Source organism: Mustelus asterias, chromosome 6 (genome assembly GCF_964213995.1).
Source record: "Mustelus asterias chromosome 6, sMusAst1.hap1.1, whole genome shotgun sequence".
Lineage (NCBI taxonomy): Eukaryota > Metazoa > Chordata > Chondrichthyes > Carcharhiniformes > Triakidae > Mustelus > Mustelus asterias.
The window spans coordinates 7325151-7340382 of NC_135806.1; the positions used below are offsets into that span (position 1 = coordinate 7325151).

At 46.4% G+C, this 15232-nt stretch overlaps 2 protein-coding genes across 2 annotated transcripts in view; both read right to left on the bottom strand.

Annotated features, from left to right (window-relative positions):
• LOC144494755 (atrial natriuretic peptide receptor 1) overlaps positions 1-6286 on the bottom strand; it is a 47973-nt gene extending 41687 nt beyond the window's left edge. Inside the window, exons 1-3 of the mRNA XM_078214048.1 lie at positions 5985-6286; positions 5455-5560; positions 1176-1308 (exon numbers count right to left, since the gene is read on the bottom strand). Coding sequence (XP_078070174.1) covers positions 1176-1308; positions 5455-5560; positions 5985-6038 — 293 coding nt within the window. The 5' untranslated portion in view covers positions 6039-6286. The remainder of the gene's footprint in view (positions 1-1175; positions 1309-5454; positions 5561-5984) is intronic.
• A 7895-nt stretch (positions 6287-14181) lies between these two features.
• Positions 14182-15232, bottom strand: part of LOC144494751 (thioredoxin-like) — a 39040-nt gene continuing 37989 nt past the window's right edge. Inside the window, exon 8 of the transcript XR_013498148.1 lies at positions 14182-14218. The gene's annotated coding sequence lies outside the window, so the exon portion shown is untranslated. The remainder of the gene's footprint in view (positions 14219-15232) is intronic.

The following is a 15232-nucleotide window of genomic DNA, read 5'->3' on the forward strand; positions in this document are numbered from 1 at the left end:
AAACCATGTGACAAATGCCACTCAATACAATCTGTGAATTTCTCATCAAATACCCCCAGACAGCACAGGGTGGCACGGTGGCACAGTGGTTAGCACTGCTGCCTCACAGCACCAGGGACCCGGGTTTGTTTCCTAGCTTGGGTCACATGTTGCATGTCATCTCTGTGTCTGTATGGGTTTCCTCCGGGTGCTCTGGTTTCCTCCCACTGTCAGAAAGATGTGCTGGTTACGTGCATTGACCGTGCTAAATTCTCCCTCAGTGTACCTGAACAGACGCCAGAGTGTGTCAATTAGGGAATTTTCACTGTAACTTCATTGCAGTGTTAAAGTATACTTGTGACATTAATAAATAAACTTTAAACAGATGTTTGTCACTCTGTGAGCCAACTGGTCTCACTGGAACTCTGACTTTCACATGAGGATTTCTAATCTCTCAAACAACACACCTTGGATTCTTCTCCTAAACAACACTTTCTCTCAGATGCCTTCACCAAGAATCCACCTCCAGGGTTTTAATCTCTCCTTTCAGTATTCTTCTGCCCTGGATCACCATGCGCATTCAAGCTTCCGCACAATCACTCAGGTACCCAGCCAGCCAACAGAATACCCCTACTTCACAGGCTGCATTAAGGTGTCACCAATTTTTTGACCACCTCAAGTATCCAGCTTCTCGCAAACCAATATCCATGGGCCTGCACCTTACCGCGCTGTCTTTAACTCGGAGCGTCTCTCTCTGCTCTGGACTTCACTGAACAGAAGCTTTTAAACTGTGGTGACAGAGGTGAAGGGAGAATGACTACCTCTTAGTGGAGATTTTAATTCCTTAGGAAGTCACTTTTTTAAACCAATGGCAGTGCAGAACAGGCACTTTGCTGAATGAACTTGCTGAAACACTGAAAGAGCTTCACCCATTGCCCATCTCCTGCGCCCCCATCCCCCCACTACTCTTGAACACTTCATTCGCACGTCAGGCTGTTGACATGAAAGAGGCAAGTTCACCCATCATGCAGTGGGAAACCATCAGCCGGAAGGGTAGAAGGTGACAGAGAATTGGCGTGACTATAGCTGCAATTTGGTTTCTCTTTCACATGTGACTCCAAGCTGGGACAGTGTATCAATGAAGGTGCCCATTGAAACATCGGCACAAGTAACTGCGGCAGGAAAGCAATACCCACGCGTGTGAGAGGATGCTGTTCTCTATTGCCCAATGATAAAAATGATCCGTCACCGTTACTGCATAGGTGACGTTGAATTCTTCACCACTGAGCACCTTCTCCGAAGGTCTCCGCACCCAAGCCATCTCTAGACCTGTGGAAGAAAGAAACATGTTTATCAGACAAGCAATACTAAGGAATTGGAAACGGGGAGTCAAATCCACTAAAGATAGAAAGACATATAATTTTGATATGTCATGCAAGTCTTATACTGCAAAGACAAACACAAAATATTTGTTCAACATCCCGCCATTTCCTCATTCCTCATGATAAATTCTAAATTCCCCTGTCTCTGATTCTCCTTCAATTAGGGGTGAGTGGAGTGGTAATGTCACTGGGCTAGTAATCCAGAGGCCCAAGCTAATGCTCTGGGGACACTGGGTGGCATGGTGGCATACTGCTGTCTCAAAGTGCCAAGAGCCTGGGTTCAATTCCATCACCTTGGGGTGGTGTGGAGTTTGCACATTCTTCCTATGTCTGCGTGGGTTTCCTCCGGGTGCTCTGGTTTCCTCCCACAGTCCAAAGATATGCAGGTTAGGTGGATTGACCATGCTAAATTGCCCCTTAGTGTCCCAAGATGTGTAGATTAGGGGGATTAATGGGGTAAATGAATTGGGGTTATGGTAAGATACTCGGTCAAAGAGTCGGTACGGGTTCGATGGGCCGAATGGCCTCATTCTGCACTGTGGGGATTCAATGACTGGTTCAAATCCCACACGGTTGGAATGTAAAGATATGTTGGCCATGTTGTAAAAAATCCACCTAATTCACACTAGACTGGGAAATCCAGCCTACATCTGACTCTGGACCCCCAGAAATGTGATTGACTCTTGACTGCCCTTGGGTTTGGCTAAGCAAGCTATACATTTCAAGGGCAATTAGCGATGGGCAACAAATGTTGGTCTTGCCAGTGACACCCACATCCCATGAAAGGAAAAACAATGGTTTATTAAGGATATAGTTGGCGCCCTATCTGCAAACATCTCGGGGCGGCACGGTAGCACAGTGGTTAGCACTGCTGCTTCACAGCTCCAGGGACCTGGGTTCGATTCCCGGCTTGGGTCACTGTCTGTGTGGAGTTTGCACATTCTCCTCGTGTCTGCGTGGGTTTCCTCCGGGTGCTCTGGTTTCCTCCCACAGTCCAAAGATGTGCGGGTTAGGTTGATTGGCCATGCTAAAATTGCCCCTTAGTGTCCTGAGGTGTGTAGATTAGAGGGATTAGCGGGTAAAATATGTAGGGATATGGGGGTAGGGCCTGGGTGGGATTGTGGTCGGTGCAGACTCGATGGGCCGAATGGCCTCTTTCTGTACTGTAGGGTTTCTATGATTTCTATGATCTCAATGTATCATGTGGATTTTACCATGTGGATTATAATTTATGGATTGTAGCTTGTTACAGCAAAATGTCATTAACCGAACTGTATATTATTCCAAAAACTGCTACTTCTAAAACAAACGTGAGGAGGGGTAGGGGAAGCAGAATCACTGGAAATAATACAAAGAGAGAGTGTCCTGTAGCTACACAGTGCCTTGATCACAGGATGCCCCATAGAACTTTCCAACCAATGAGGTACCGTTTGAAGTGCAATCACTGGTGTAATCAAGGTGGCAGCCAATTTGTGCACAGCAAGATCCCACAAACAGCAATATGATAATGATGATATAATTTATCTTTGTGAGGCATAGTGGTATTGTCACTAGATTCATTATCCAGAGACCTAAGGTAATTCACATGGCAGATGGTGAAACTTGAATTCAATAAAGATCTGGAATTAAAAGTCTAATAATGACGATGAAACCATTGTTGATTGTTGGAAAAATCCATCTGGCTAATGCCCTTTAGGGAAGGAAATCTGATGTCCTTACCCTGTCTGGCCTACATGTGACTCCAGACCCACAGCAAATGTGGTTGACTCTGAAATGTCCTCTGAAATGGCCGAGCGAGACTCTCAGGTCAGGTGCAATTAGGGATGGGCTACAAATGCTGACCCAGCGACGCCCACATCCTCTGAATGGATAACAAAAAAAATTGAATAAAATAATTGCCAGGACATTGGGGGTAGCTCCCCTATATTTTTCTTAAGTGCCATGGGATCTTTAACACTCTACCTGAGGGGGCAGAGACAGGGCCTCAGTTTAATATCCTATCCTAAAGGCGGTACCTCTGATAATGTAGCACTTCTTCAGTACTGCACTGGAGTGTCAGCTTTGATTGCTCGGTGCGGGGCGGGGGTGGTGGGGGGGGTGGTGGGGGGTGGGGGGGGGGGGGGGGGTTGGGGGGGGGTGGGGGGGTGGAGGGTGGAATTGTTCCTGGAGTGGGACTTGAGCCCACAAACCTTGCGGAGAATAAGAAGGCATAGTGCTGGTAGAGGTTACAGATGGCAGTAAGAATGTTTGGCAGCCGTCTGCCATTATTCTGGGATTATTCTGGATAGAATATAGAACAGGTAACCCTGAGGCTGAATGGAGGAATCAGTTTCTGCTCACTCGCACCCTTGCTCCTCATCTCTTGCTCACTATTTGCTTCCAAACACAACCCACAGAATATCGTTTCACTATTTTACTTTAACCACATTTATGATGAATCCTAAATGTCTAACTGATTAAAATAACCCAGGGTTTGATATTCCACTCCTGCCAAAGTTTTCCATTGCATTTGCCATTTAATCTCTATTCATATCGCATTGCTGTTCCTAAGGGCGGCATGGTGGCACAGTGGTTAGCGCTGCTGTCTCACAACTCCAGGGACCTGGGTTCAATTCCGGCCTCGGGTCACTGTCTGTGTGGAGTTTGCACGTCCTCCCCATGTCGGTGTAGGTTTCCTCCGGGTGCTCCGGTTTCCTCCCACAGTCCAAAGATGTGCGGGTTAGGTGCATTGGCCATGCTAAAATTGCCCCTTTGTGTCATGAGGACTAGTTAGGGTAAACGTGTGGGTTAATGTGGATGGGGCCTGGGTGGGGTTGTGGTCAGTGCAGGCTCGATTGGCCGAATGGCCTCCTTCTGCACTGTAGGGATTCTATGATTCATTTCTCAGTTTGACTTTGTGGTCGGTGCAGGCTCGATTGGCCGAATGGCCTCCTTCTGCACTGTAGGGATTCTATGATTCATTTCTCAGTTTGACTTTGTGGTCAGTGCAGGCTCGATTGGCCGAATGGCCTCCTTCTGCACTGTAGGGATTCTATGATTCATTTCTCAGTTTGACTTTGTGGTCGGTGCAGGCTCGATTGGCAGTGATTCTGCACTGTACGATTCTATGATTCATTTCTCAGTTTGACTTTGTGGTCGGTGCAGGCTCGATTGGTAGTGATTCTGCACTGTACGATTCTATGATTCATTTCTCAGTTTGACTTTTATAAATCTTGTCAGATAATTTGAATGCTTCAAATTGGAAAAGGTGTGCTCACATTCAGATTCGCTGAGGTACCAGCCCACCTCCCTTCCTCAGGGGGTTGCTGAGCTGAGAAATGTGCAAAACACAGTCGGACAAACAACAATAAATTCCTCACAAACACTGGCCCTTCTCCTTTCATCAGATGCCCACGTTCCTGATGTGAATCCTGCAGCTTTTCCCATTCACAAACACAACAAATACAGAACACAAATGTGATTTGTCTTCGCTGCCAGACACATTGCTATTCCCAGCAGCCAGGTAGCTTTCTTGGGAATAATCCGCAGTTTGAAGGATTTTGCCCTTAATATTTCTCGTTGCCTCCCCAGTTGTGTGTGTGTGTGTGCACATGTGTATCTGTGTGTTTGTATGTGCATCTGTGTGTGTCTGTCTGTGTGTTTCTGTGTGTGTGCCTGTGTGTGCATCTCTGTGTATCTGTGTGTACATTAGTGTGTCTGTCTGTGTGTGTTTCTGTATGCATCTGTGTGTGTGCATCTGTGTGTGTTTGTGCGCGTACCTGTGTGTACATCTGTGTGTGTGTGTGTGTATTTTAAATACTGCTCTTATTGGCAAAAGAACCAGAGGGCGAGGATGAAGAGAAATAGGTTTCACTTTACGAATTGTCGGGTCTATAAATTCAATAGTAACTTTCAAAAAATAATTGATTGGACAACTACTAGTAAAGGAAAAAGCAATGCAGGGCGAAAACGAACGAGCAGATTGTGTGTGTGTGGGGGGGCGGGGGTGTTGTTAAATGGTCTTTTAAAGAGGCAGAATTGTCTCTTTCCATGCTGTTTCGTGCTGTGGTATTTGCTCAGCTGTTAACGTCGGGGGTAAAAAAAAGCAACTCACCCCCACAGTCTATCATGTTGTACTCATGCGGGTTTTCCAGGGGCCAGCAGTCGTACTCGGTGTTGTCCAGGTCATGCCATTCCCGTGTACACCTCGTCAGCATCGCCTTTGCAAATATACAGGGGGGAAAGAAATAAAAAGGCAAACCCGCAGCCTGGACAAAATAAAAGTCACTTTTCCCCCAATGAAGACCGCCCCCCTCCTCTGTAAAAATCAACAAACGCTGAGTTCAAAACTTCTCTGTCTCTATTCGATGTTTGGTTGAAGTATCTATAATTGCAGCTGTCCTGCCCGTTTTCTAACTGAGTTTCACAAACCAATATTATTATATATAGGAATATATTATATTTTATTTAATTCCTTCAAATTTCAACAAGTTGTTCTGTAATTTGCACAAGACACTAATTTTTAAATTGCACTTTACACACACTATACATGGGATTTATAGACTGCGTGTTATCGAGAACATAGTGAGATATGTGTCTATAAAGAAGAGTACTGTTTCAAATTTAAACAATAAACACACCTACCAGTAAATAGCAAACAGCCAAATGAGCAAACCTGCTCCACTTGGAAGCTGGCATGATCCCCTGCAGCCCGGTACGATGGAGAGTGAATCCAGTCTCCGGTAACTCGCTGTTTTAAATTGTTTTTTTAAAAAGAAAAGCCCTCATTTCCCTTCCCGGCTGTTGTAATCTCTGAACGCCCTTTACTGGGGTTTCTGTGAGCATGCGTTGAAGTGGAGAGCATCCAAGAAAAGGGGGGAAAAAGAGCGAGAGGCAACACTCCAGGACAGCAGGACCGACTCCACTGGGTTTAGATGCTGAGCTGTGCCTGAGGAAGAAGCAGCGCTCTGAAAGCTAGTGGCTACCAAATAAACCTGTTGGACTTTAACCTGGTGTTGTGAGACTTCTTACTGTGTTTACCCCAGTCCAATGCCGGCATCTCCACATCTGTGCCTGGAGACATGGGACCAAAGATTAAATCCCAGCGCCCACACTGAGAGAGGGTTTGCACACAGTCCAAACTCTTCAAACTATCCCCCCCCCCCCCCCCCACCTCCCCTTTCCCTCCAAATGTCGAATTTGCTTGTACTGAAGTTTAGGTGAATCATAGAATCCTGCAGTGTAGAAGGAGGCCACTCGACCCATCAAGTCTGCACCCACCACAATCCCACCCTATCCCCATAACCCCATGCATTTACCCTAGCTAGTCCCCCAACACTAAGAGGCAATTTAGCACGGCCAATCCACTAACCGGCACATCTTTGGACTGTGGGAGGAAACCGGAGCACCCAGAGGAAACTCATGCAGACACGAGGAGAATGTGCAAACTCCCCACAGACAGTGATCCAAACTGGGATTCGAACCCGTGACCCTGGCGCTGTGAGGCAGCAGTGCTAACCACTGTGTCACCGTGCCACCCTGAGAAGGAGGCCACTTGGACCATCAAGTCTGGGGCATTAAGTAGTTGAGGCCAAAACGTAGTGTGATATCAAGAAGGGATTAGATATAGTTCCTGGGGCTAAAAGGATCAAGGGATATAGGGGGGAAAGGTGGGATCAGGATATTGAATTTGGATAATCAGCCATGATCATAATGAATGGCAGAGCAGGTTCGAAGGGCTGAATGGCCTCCTCCTACTTCTATTTTCCAGGAATTAAATAATCCATACAGTGCAGAAGGAGGCCATTTGGCTCATCAAACCTGCACAGGCAGCAATCCCACTCAGGCCTTATCCCCTCAACCTCACACATTTACCCTAGCTAGTTCCTCCTGACACTAAGGGGCAATTTAGCATGGCCAATCCATCTTTGGAGTTTCTATGTATTTTTTCAGATAACATTTAAGGTGCGTCTGGGTTTCAGGGACGTGGTGTCTTGGGTCCTGAGTGTGTGAGTGAGTGAGGTGAATAGACAGAGAGGCTGTTTTAACAAGGCATCCATTCTAAAAGTGGACAACAGCCCAATAAACACACTGGGAGGTGCAAGATGCAGACTCAAACAATAAACCAAACGAAAGTAATCCCTAACTCCAAAAGGATTAGGGTTTACCGACTATTGAAAGAACAGGAGGTCATTCAGCCCATCGAGTCTGTAGTGCTATCCAGTCAGGTCATGACTGCTCTGTATTTTAACTTTGACTCTTGGTTATGTTAATACATAACAAAACAAAATCTAATCATGAAAACAGCAAGGGGAGGTGATGGCCTAGTGGCATTATCGTTAAACTATTAATCCAGAAACTCAACTTAACGTTCTGGGGACCCGGGTTCGAATCCCGCCGCAGCAGATGGTGGAATTTGAAGTCAATAAAAAAAAAATCTGGAATTAAGAATCTACTGATGACCATGAAACCATTGTCGATTGTTGGAAAAATCCATCTGGTTCACTAATGTCCTTTGGGGAAGGAAATCTGCCGTCCTTACTCGGTCTGGCCTACATGTGATTCCAGAGCCACAGCAATGTGGTTGACTCTCAACTACCATCTGAACAAGGGAAACTAGGATGGGCAATAAATGCTGGCCAACCAGTGATGTCTATGTCTCATGAATGAATTATAAGTGCTGGAAAAAAAATCTCAGCATATCTGATAGCATCTGTGGGGAGAAAACAGAGTCAACGTTTCAAGATTGACTCTTCAATCTCTGACTGAATTGACTATAATCCCTTGTCTCAGACCACTGCATGCGTTCATACATAACATGAGTGCCGGGTTGTTGCTCTGTAGCTACAAAGCTGAAAGAAGAAACCTCTCTTTTGAGAGCTCCCATCTCACTGCGGAGGTTTCAGATCATTCCACATCCAACAACCTGCTTTGAAAACTCTGCTCACATTTGGACAGCTGTGACAAATTCCACCGTGGCAGCCGAGACAATCCATAACATTCTAAAAGAAAAGTCAATTTACCCTATCTCCCAAAATTAATGGATCCTTTTAAAAATTCCAGGGTCCAGATCCCCCACCTTCAGCAGATACTGACCACTGGGTGGCACAGTGGTTAGCACTGCTGCCTCACAGCGCCAGGGACCCGGGTTTGACTCCCGGCTTGGGTCATTGTCTGCGTGGAATTTGCATGTTCTCCCCGTGTCTGCGTTAGTTTCCTCTGGGTAGTCAGAGTCCAAAGATGTGTGGGTTAGGTTGATTGGTCAAGCTAAATTCTCCCTTAGTGTCAGGGTAAATAAGTAGGGTTGTGGGGATAGGGCCTGGGTGGGATTGTGGTTGGTGCAGAGTCGATGGGCCGAATGGCCTCCTGCTGTACTGTAGGGATTCTATGATTCTATGATTTTTTTCCTTGGGCCGTAGCCCTATCTGTGTACCAGGTTTCACTGAAATCTGCCCATTAGATTTTGAGATCAATCCTTCAGAAATTCAGACAATGAAGCAGGGGTGAACACATTACCTCCATCCACCTCCAGTGGCAGAGGCAACTGAATTGGGCTTTCTAGATGTTTCATTTATAGTTAAACTTGCTTTACAATTACATAGGATTTGAACGAATCCTTTCAGCCTATGCTCCATGCAGACCATGCAAAGGTCCAGTGACCTCGGGCAGGATTTTTCGGTTTTGGGGCGAGCGCAGCCAGAAAATCCAGCCCAGCAGGCCTGGCAGCATCTATGGAGAGAGAGAGGAAAACAGAGTTAGCGTTTCGAATCCAATATGCCTCTTCTTCAAAAGGGATATTTCCCCAATGAATCCATTGCCCTGCGCCATGTCTCCCTGATGCTTCATCCAAGTGCCACATTGACTCTTTCAGTATTCCGAAAAGTCATCTATTCATGGAGAATCACTTGTTTGGAAGAGGATAGATTGAGCCGACTGTATTCACTGGAGTTCAGAAGAATGAGACGGGGATCTCATTGAAATGTATAAAAGTCTGACAGAGCTGGACAGACTGGGAGCAAGGATGTTGTTTCCTCTAGCTGGGGGGGGCGGGGGGGGGGGGTCGAGAACAAAGGGTCACAGTCTCAGGACATGAGATAGGCCATTTAGGACTGAGATGAGGAGATATGTCTTCAGTCAGAGCGTAGTGAGCCTGTGGGATTCTCTACCACAGAAGGCCATGGAGGCCTGAATATATTTAAAAAGAAAATAGATAGATTTCTAAACTCTAAAGGTGTCAAGGGGTATGGGAATAGAGCGGGAGTGTGTTGTTGAGGTAGAGGATCAGTCATGATCATATTGAGTAGCGAAGCAGGCTCGCAGGGTCGAATGGCCGCCTCCTGTTCCTATTATCTATGTTGCTTAATGTTTCTAAGAGCCCTTTCAGGCTGTCTCAGGCTTCCTGCTAATTTGTGTTGAAGTTAGAAGTATCATGGTGAGAAAAAGTACGGTGCACAATATTCTCTCCTAGAATTCACCAGGATTGGAATCACTTATTTTACTAATCATCCCAGACTCAAATTCACATTTTACTTTGATTACACCGCTTCACCTACATTCTCTTTTACTGTTGTACTGTGGAAACACTAACTTACTGTCGTCTTTTCTATCCTAATGCTCTGTGCATCTTCCTATCAGGTGTATGTTCTGTATTCAACCCAGAGAACTTCTTCACCTCTCTCCCTACAGGGTTAATATCTGCTAGTTTTGTTCTTATTTGCCACTGAGTAATTAGTTCATTCATGCAGTCCCGCTCGGAGTCCAACAGTTTTGTTCCTTTATTGATGTGAGTGCCTGTCAGTTGCAGGCAATGATGTTGTCTCGCCTGCTCTGAGCTGATGAGCCTTTGACGCTGTTAGTTAGGGAGGCATGTGTGTGTGTATGTGTGCGTGTGTGTGTGTATGTGTGTGTGTATGTGCACCTCAGGTAAAATCGCACGGGGGAGATGGGGCGGGGAGACTGCAAGAAACTACAAAAGGTTGTGAATGTAGCCCAATCCATCACGCAAACCAGCCTCCCATCCATTGACTCTGTCTACACTTCCCGCTGCCTCGGCAAAGCAGCCAGCATAATTAAGGACCCCACGCACCCCAGACATTCTCTCTTCCACCTTCTTCCTTCGGGAAAAGGATACTAAAGTCTGAGGTCACGTACCAACCGACTCAAGAACAGCTTCCTCCCTGCTGCCATCAGACTTTTGAATGGACCTACCTTGTACTAAGTTGATCTTTCTCTACACCCTAGCTATGACTGTAACACTACATTCTGCACTCTCTCCTTTCCTTCTCTATGAACGGTATGTTTTGTCTGTACAGCGCGCAAGAAACAATACTTTTCACTGTATGTTAATACATGTGACAATACTAAATCAAATCAAAATCAAAATCAAATCAAAGGCTGCTTCTTCTCCCGTGCCCCCCGGAGCCGTGTCTGGGGAAAATCCGGCTCCTGTGTATTCCCACTGAATGGGGGACCAGAGGCTGATTGATAAACCTGCTCTGGGTTCTGGGGATTCTAGCTGTGTTGCAGAGACATCTTGTGGAGGTGACAAGCATTACAATAAATGTTATTATGATGGAGATGTGTGGAACTCTCCAAGCTAACCCACTGACCAAGTCGCACTAACATCCTGCAGTGGCAAAGGCACAGACTCCCTCACGCCTGGAGAGAGTTTGGTTTAACAGAAATACTAATGTCTGAGGTTATGGAGGTAGTCAGAATTGTGGAGTTATTTGAACCAAATCCAGATTCCAGCATCTGCAGTATTTTGCTTTTATGCAGAGTTATTTATTATGTATTAGTAAGAATTCTCATAGCACCAGGTTAAAGTCCAACAGGTTTATTTGGAATCATGAGCTTTCGGAGCGCTGCTTCTTCATCAGATGAGTCAAGAGCAGCCCTCCGAAAGCTTGTGATTCCAAATAAACCTGTTGGACTTTAACCTGGTGTTGTGAGACTTCTTACTGTACCCACCCCAGTCCAACACCGGCACCTCCACATCATATTATTTGTTAGTGTCACAAGTAGGCTTACATTAACACTGCAATGAAGTTACTGAGAAAATCCCTTAGTCGCCACACTGTGGCATCTGTTCGGGAACACTGAGGGAGAATTTGGCATGGCCTACGCACCTAACCAGCACGTCTTTCAGACTGTGGGAGGAAACTGGAGCACCCGGAGGAAACCCACGCAGACACGGGGAGAACGTGCAGACTCTGCACAGACAGTGACCCAAGCTGAGAATTGAACCTGGGTCCCTGGCGCTGTGAGGCAGCAGTGCTAACCACTCTGCCATCATGCCTCAATCAGATCTGCTGTGATAGAATTTATAGATAGAAACCCTACAGTGCACAAGGAGGCCATTTGGCCCATCAAGTCTGCACCGACCACAATCCCATCCAGGCCCTACCCCCACATATTTACTCGCTAATCCCTCTAACCTACGCATCAGGACTCTAAGGGGCAATTTTTAACCTGGCCAATCAACCTAACCCACACATCTTTGTACTGTGGGAAGAAACCGGAGCACCCGGAGGAAACCCACGCAGACACGAGGAGAATGTGCAAACTCCACACAGACAGTGACCCGAGCCGGGAATCGAACCCGGGACCCTGGAGCTGTGAAGCAGCAGTGCTAACCGCTGTGCTACTGTGCCACCCTGATCTTATTGAATGGTGGAGCAGCCTTGAATTGCCGACTCCCGCTCCGAATATTTTTAAAAATCATTTACAGATGTGAGCTAGGTCATCATTTATTGCCATTCCTAGTTGCCCTTGAGAAGGTGGTGATGAGCCAACCTCTTGAACCGCTGCAATCCCTGAGTTGTAGGTACACACACAATAATGGACCCAGCAACATGTCCACAGCAGACATCAACCTTCTGGCCCAACACTCAACTCCTATTTATCGACTACAGATCAGCCTTCAACACCATTATTCCCATGAAACTCATCTCCATGGCCTGGCCTCGGCACTCCCTTTGCGACTGCATCCTGAACTTCCTAACTCACAGACCGCAATCAGTAAGGATAGGCAACAACACCCCCTCCATGATCATCCTCAACACCGGTGCTCCACAAGCCTGTGTCCTCAGCCCTTGCTATACTTCTCATGCACCTCTGACTGTGTGGCCAAATTCCCCTTCAATTCGATTTTCAAGTTTGCTGACGACACCATCGTAGTGGGTCGGATCTCAAACAATGACGAGACAGAGTACAGGAATGAGATAATCTGGTGAACTGGAGCGGCAACAATAATCTCTCCCTCAATGTCAACAAAATGAAGGAGATAGTCATCGACTTCAGGAAATGTAGTGGAGAACATGCCCCTGTCTACATCAATGGGGATGAAGTGGAAATGGTCGAGAGCTTCACGTTTTTCGGTGTCCAGGTCACTAGGAACCTGTCCTAGTCCCTCCATGCTGATGCTATAGTTAAGAAAGCCCACCAATGCCTCTACTTTCTAAAGAGGCAAAGGAAATTTATCATGTCAGCTACGACTCTCACCAACTTTTACAGATGCACCATAGAAAGTATTCTTTCTGGTTGTATCACAGCTTGGTATGGCTCCTGCTCTGCCCAAGACCACAAGAAACTACAAAAGGTCATGAATGTAGCCCAATCCATCACGCAAACCAGCCTCCCATCCATTGACTCTGCCTACACTTCCTGCTGCCTCGGCAAAGCAGCCAGCATAATTAAGGACCCCACGCACCCCGGACACTCTCTCTTCCACCTTCTTCCATTGGGAAAAAGATACAAAATCTGAGGACACGTACCAACTGACTCAAGAACAGCTTCTTCCCTGCTGCCATCAGACTTTTGAATGGACCTACCTCGCATTAAGTTGATCTTTCTCTGCACCCTAGCTATGACTGTAACACTACATTCTGCACTCTCTCATTTCCTTCTCTATGAATGGTATGCTTTTTCTGTATTGTGCGCAAGAAACAGTACTTTTCACTGTTTACTAATACGTGTGATAATAATAAATCCAATCAAATCAAATAAAAACAACTTTATCTGAAACAGTGGTTCCCATACGAATCAATGTTAACTTTGGAGATGGGTTCCTTTGGCCAATTCCCACCTCAAAAAACCAATATGCAGATTGAGATACCATGCTGTACATGGGCAGTCCTGTACATTTCAAGCTGAAACTATTTGCAAGATAATATAAATCACTGATATAAAATAATTACTGTATAGTTATGAACTTTAGGGTCTCAGCAAAAAATAACATTTTAAGTTGAATGCTGTATTCTCCTTTATGCCTACATTCATTAATCAAATAATGCCTAAAATAAAATACGTAAATAAATATTTAAAAATACACTCATCTTGGTTTTGGATTGATGAGGCTCCATCCAGTGACAGAATTTAGTCAGTGCAGGTGGCAGCTGAAATCCCAGGACGTCAATGTGGACTCAGATCGGGAATGGGAGCCAGGAGAAGAGGAACAGCTGAGGAAGTCATAGAATCATAGAAACCCTACAGTGCAGAAGGAGGCCATTAGGCCCATCGAGTCTGCACCGACCACAATCCCACCCAGGCCCTACCTCCACATATTTACCCGCTAATCCCTCTAACTACACATCTCAGGGACAATTTTTAACCTGGCCAATCAACCTAACCCGCACATCTTTGGACTGTGGGAGGAAACCGGAGCACCCGGAGGAAACCCACGCAGACACGAGGAGAATGTGCAAACTCCGCACAGACAGTGACCCGAGCCGGGAATCGAACCCGGGACCCTGGAGCTGTGAAGCAGCAGTGCTAACCACTGTGCTACCGTGCTACTGTGCTACCGTGCCGCCCCGAACATAGTCTCCGGTGGTGGCAACAGAGATTATTGAGGTAAAAATAGAGCGTTGGAACGGGAGCTGGGGAGAAGACAGACTTCAGCACTGAGGGTGAGGCTAGGAGTAAGAGTGGGAGTGAGGGGAAGGGGGGCTTCAGTACTGAGGGCAAAAAGGAAGTTCTGGGGAAAAGGTTGTGCGCATCTGCAGGTCAGAGAACAGGGAGCCTGTGGCAGACAATGCTATAGTGAAACTCGCAATGTTAACTGGATATATTGTTCCCACTTTATTAATGATTTAAAACAAGACAACACTGAATGAGTCAACATACTGTGTCATCATTGACAGTGTGATGTTAGAGCTTGTTTATAGCTTCATATATCTAGGCTCCACAATCATTAGAAATCTGATGCTGCAGTCAATCACATACATTGCAAAAGCTGCTACTGTTTATATCCAGGGTGAGTGACAGAGTTTAGAACAAGCAACCTGATTGAGGACACCAAACTGTGAGTCTCCCTAGCCTGAGTCCTCAGTGCAGTATTTCACAGTGGTGAGACCTGGCCAACATATGCCAGACAGGAATCAAGGCTGAACAGTTCCCACCTTCACTGTCTCAGACATATCATAGAATCCCTACAGTGCAGAAGGTGGCCACTCAGCCCATCGAGTCTGCACCGACTCTCCAACAGAGCCTCCCACCCAGACCCTGACCCTGTAACCCCACTAATCGTCCTAACCTACACATCTGGGACACTAAGGGGCAATTTAGCACAGTCAATCCACCTAACCTACAGATTGTTGGACTGTGGGAGGAAACAGGAGCACCCGGAGGAAACCCACGCAGACACGGGGAGAATGTGCAAACTCCACACAGTGACCCAAGCTGGGAATTGAACCCAGGTCCCTGGCGCTGTGAGGCAGCAGCGCTAACCCACTGTGCCATGCCCAAAGATATCACTGACATCTTTTGGCAAGACAAAGTCATTAACTCAGAGGCCCTGGAGCGCGCTCACTCCATCAGCTCACTACTAAACCAATGATGTCTGCACTAGCTCGGCCATGCACCTCTGATGGATGACGACCATGTACTCAAAG